Here is a 4,637-nt window from a genome sequence, read left to right on the forward strand (position 1 = left end):
CTTGAAGAAATGCGTGGAATATCGTAACATATGTTGATTATGTCCAATTAAATGTGTGCTGTGACACACATTCTGCTGCAGGAAGTAGACGTGTTTGTTTACCTCTTGTTGACCATTATTTAGCCTCATCCAAGCAAGAACACTATCGATTTTGAACGGTATTTAACACAAGGTAGTCAACAGACTACCATGAATGCTTTAATTACAGTCGAGGCATCTACAAAACCCCAAAACCAGTGAAGTTGGCACGTTGTGTAAATGGTAAATAAAAACAGAATACAATGATTTGCAAATCCTTTTCAACTTCTATTCAATTGAATAGACTGCAAAGACAAGATACTTAACGTTTGAACTGGAAAACGTTATTTTTTTGCATATATTAGCTCATTTGGAATTTCATGCCTGCAACATGTTTCAAAAAAGCTGGCACAAGTGGCAACAAAGACTGAGAAAGTTGAGGAATGCTCATCAAAACACTCATTTGGAACATCCCACAGGTGAACAGGCTAATTGGGAACAGGTGGGTGCCATGATTGGGTATAAAAGCAGCTTCCATGAAATGCTCAGTCATTCACAAACAAGGATGGGGGCGAGGGTCACCACTTTGTGAACAAATGCTCGAGCAAATTGTCGTACAGTTTAAGAACAACGCTTCTCAACGAGCTATTGCGAGGAATTTAGGGATTTCACCATCTGCAATATTCTCAAAAGGTTCAGACAAACTGGAGAAATCACAGCAAGGCCGAAAACCAACTTTAAAATGCCCGTGACCTTCGATCCCTCAGGCGGCACTGCATCAAAAAGTGACATCAGTGTGTAAAGGATATCACCACATGGGCTCAGGAACACTTCAGAAAACCACTGTCGGTATCTACAGTTGGTCGCTACATCTGTAAGTGCAAGTTAAAACTCTATGCAAAGCGAAAGCCATTTATCAACAACACCCAGAAACGCCGCCGTTATGTGGTCTGACGAGTCTACATTTCAAATTATTTTTGGAAACGGTGGACGCCGTGTCCTCCGGAACAAAGAGGTACGTACAGGTTTTGGAGCAACATATGTTGCCATCCTAGCAACGTCTTTTTCATGGACGCCCCTGCTTATTTCAGCAAGACAATGCCAAGCCACATTCTGCACGCGTTACAACAGCGTGGCTTCGTAGTAAAAGAGTGCCGGGTACTAGACTGGCCTGCCTGTAGTCCAGACCTGTCTCCCATTGAAAATGTGCGGCGCATTATGAAGCCTAAAATACCACAACGGAGACCCCCGGACTGTTGAACAACTTAAGCTGTACATCAAGCAAGAATGGGAAAGAATTCCACCTGAAAAGCTTCAAAAATTGGTCTCCTCAGTTCCCAAACGTTTACTGAGTGTTGTTAAAAGGAAAGGCCATGTAACACAGTGGTAAAAATGCCCCTGTGCCAACTTTTTTGCACTGTGTTGTTTGCCATTAAATTCTAAGTTAATGATTATTAATTAAGTTTCTCAGTTCGAACAGTAAATATCTTGTCTTTGCAGTCTATTCAATTGAATATAAGTTAAAAAGGACTTACAAACCCTACGGTTACTTCTCATGTTTAGAGAGCTGTTCTATGTCATAGAACAGCTCCTCTTTTATTTGGACCTTCCCTGATTTCATGGCAACAGCTGTTTCTAAGGGAGGGGGGTCGTAAACAGCCATCGCCTTTGATTACAACAGTTCAAATCTGTTCAAATCCTTTTGATTATTTTTTTTCAATTAGATATTTTGTTGATTTTATTATTCATATTGCTCTAGCCGGGTTTTTACTGAAGTTCCTTGCTGCTAATTAGTGATGGTTGTGTGTAGGCCTGATAATCTCACGGTGTCGGTATCAGGGATGGGCGATCTGGCCTAAAACCCAGATCGTGATTCGATTATCCATCTGCAATAACAATATAAATCACAACATAATATTTGGTATAAAATGATAACTGAACCTTTTCAAAACAGGTTACAAAAGCTCCTAATTTCGCTGCGCACGTATGCGGTAACATTACATTATTTTTTTTTAAACTATTATTAATTTACTTCCTAATGTATTATTACTATCTGGTTGCTTTATGTTGTAACATGATTATATCTACACTTCTCTTAAAATGTAATAAGCACGTATTCATCTGCTGTTTGGATACTTTACATTAGCTTTTGGCAAAACTACAAATTTGGGTATTGATCCAATACCAAGTAGTCAGTATTGGCCATACCAATATTGATAAAACTCACCAGTAAATAAAACACTCTGCTGGTTGAAGTACTGGTGCAAAGACCAGTATTTCCCTTATTTTCCCAAATTTTCTTGAATGTTTTCCCTATTTTCGACATATAGTTTATCCTTTAAAACAGTGGTCCCCAACCTTTTTGGGTCAACGCTTGAAAATGTGTCCCACGGACCGGGGGGGGGGGGGGGGGAATTATTATTATTATTATTATTATTATTATTATTTTTTTTTTTTCATAAAGAAATACAATCATGTGTGCTTACGGACTGTATCCCTGCAGACTGTATTGATCTATATTGATATATATTGTGTTTTTAATGTTGATTTAATTAAAAAAAAAATTTTTTTTTTTTTGTTTGTAATTTCTTGTGCGGCCCGGTACAAGTCCGCGGCCCGGTGGTTGGGGACCACTGCTTTAAAACATGCTCCGACTGACTCACTCATCTTTGGTTTCTTCTCCCCAAGGAGCCTCATGCCAAGAACTTTGGATAGTCAAATCACTCTGGAGAAGACCCCGAGCTACTTCGTCACCAGAGAAGCCCCTCGACGTATCTCTAGCATGTCCCACCAGACCAAGCTGATCGTGGTGGTCCGCAACCCGGTCACCAGAGCCATATCGGACTACACGCAGACTCTTTCCAAGAAGCCCGACCTCCCCACCTTTGAGGAGCTGGCCTTCAAGAACAGGAGCCAAGGTTTGGTGGACACGTCCTGGAATGCCATCCGGATCGGAATGTACATCCTTCACCTGGAGAACTGGCTGCGCTACTTCCGCCTCTCCCAGATGCACTTTGTGAGCGGCGAGCGGCTCATCACCGACCCGGCCGGCGAAATGGGCCGCGTTCAGGACTTTTTGGGGCTGAAGAGGATCATCTCGGACAAGCACTTCTACTTTAACCGGACCAAAGGCTTCCCGTGCCTGAAGAAGCCGGAGAGCAGCGGCCAGCCTCGTTGCCTGGGGAAGTCCAAGGGCAGGACTCACGTCCAGATAGACCGGGATGTCATCGATCAGCTGCAGGAGTTTTATAGACCCTTCAACGTCAAATTCTTTGAAACTGTCGGACAAGACTTCAAATGGGAATAAAAGTGACAAGAAATCAGACTTGGTCTAACGAGGACCCTTCAACTTGAGACACCTGAAAACTATTTGGTATTTCTAGGAACTAAGACCAATCAAGCATTGGAGAACTCAACCTATCCACGACCGAGTTTTGGTTCAGTTCGGTGCGGTAAGCATTGAGAAATGATGAGATCACTGCAGTGGTTGGGACACACTGCAGTCCACGGATTGGTCAACAGAGAATGGCGGTTCTTTGACGTCTTTTGGCGCCTCTTACCCGGAGATGCATTAAAAACTGCAGAATTAGAGCCGGAACAGGACGGGAGATTCAGAATTTAGGCGCCTGGGCCTTTTGACAGGGATTGCTTTTAGCACGACGGGACGGAATAAGTGTGTTCGCGTTTCAGAATGACCTAACACTAGGGATGATGTTCGAAAACCGGTTCTCCCGATGCTTCGATAAGAAAAGAACCGCTTCCATGGATTCGAATCCCTTTTTGAGAACCGGTTCCCGTTATCGAAGCCACTATACCGTATTTTCGCGACCATAGGGCGCACCATGTCAGTTACGGGTGCTATTTCTGTATTTAACGCATAAATAAGGCGCAGCGTATTTTTGGGCGCAGGCATGACGCTAGTATGCATGGACGCTGTTTTTAAAAAAAGCAGCAGGAGCAAAGCTGAGTTCGGTTGTACTTTATTGAAGTACTTATCAATGTACTCACATTATTTTTTGATCAATCCTCATCCACAAATCCATCAAAGTCCTCATCTTCTGTGTCCGAAATGAACAGCTGGGCAAGTTCTCCATCGAACACGCCAGATTCCCTCTCCTCATTTTCAAAGTCAGTCTCGTTGTCCGTTAGCATAGCAAGCTAGCACAACAGTAAAAGCCGACTTCTCTTGCCCCGTTGTGCGTATCGATTCGCTCACCTGAAACCTTCACCCTTTTAACGGCCGCATGCTGTCCTCAGTCACGTCCGCTTTTCCTCCATATAAACAGCGTGCCGGCCCAGTCCCATAACATCTACGGCTTTTGGAACTCAACAACCTATCTGGATTCGATAAGAGATTCGATAAGGAATCGGTTCGATAAGAGGATTGGATAATGGCATCGACATTGATAATTTCTTAACGAACGTCATCCCTACCTAACACACAGGGAATACTACCTCTAAAGGTGGATTACTGCCAGGTCAACTATGTTCTACCAATTACATGTCGGGTTAGGGTTAGAATTAGGGGTTAGTGTTAAGGGTTAGGTTTGAATTTGTGGTAGGAATAGGAGTTGGGGTCAGAGTTAACACTAAGGTTAAGGGTTAGCATAAAGCTTATG

At 43.0% G+C, this 4,637-nt stretch overlaps 1 protein-coding gene across 1 annotated transcript in view; it reads left to right on the plus strand.

The window, feature by feature from the left end:
- Positions 1-4,298, plus strand: part of hs3st2 (heparan sulfate (glucosamine) 3-O-sulfotransferase 2) — a 41,657-nt gene extending 37,359 nt beyond the window's left edge. The window contains exon 2 of the mRNA XM_062049395.1: positions 2,707-4,298. Within this exon, the coding sequence (XP_061905379.1) occupies positions 2,707-3,325 (619 nt within the window). The 3' untranslated portion in view covers positions 3,326-4,298. The remainder of the gene's footprint in view (positions 1-2,706) is intronic.
- Positions 4,299-4,637: the final 339 nt, after the last annotated feature.

This window comes from Entelurus aequoreus, linkage group LG06 (genome assembly GCF_033978785.1).
Source record: "Entelurus aequoreus isolate RoL-2023_Sb linkage group LG06, RoL_Eaeq_v1.1, whole genome shotgun sequence".
NCBI classification, from domain to species: Eukaryota; Metazoa; Chordata; class Actinopteri; order Syngnathiformes; family Syngnathidae; genus Entelurus; species Entelurus aequoreus.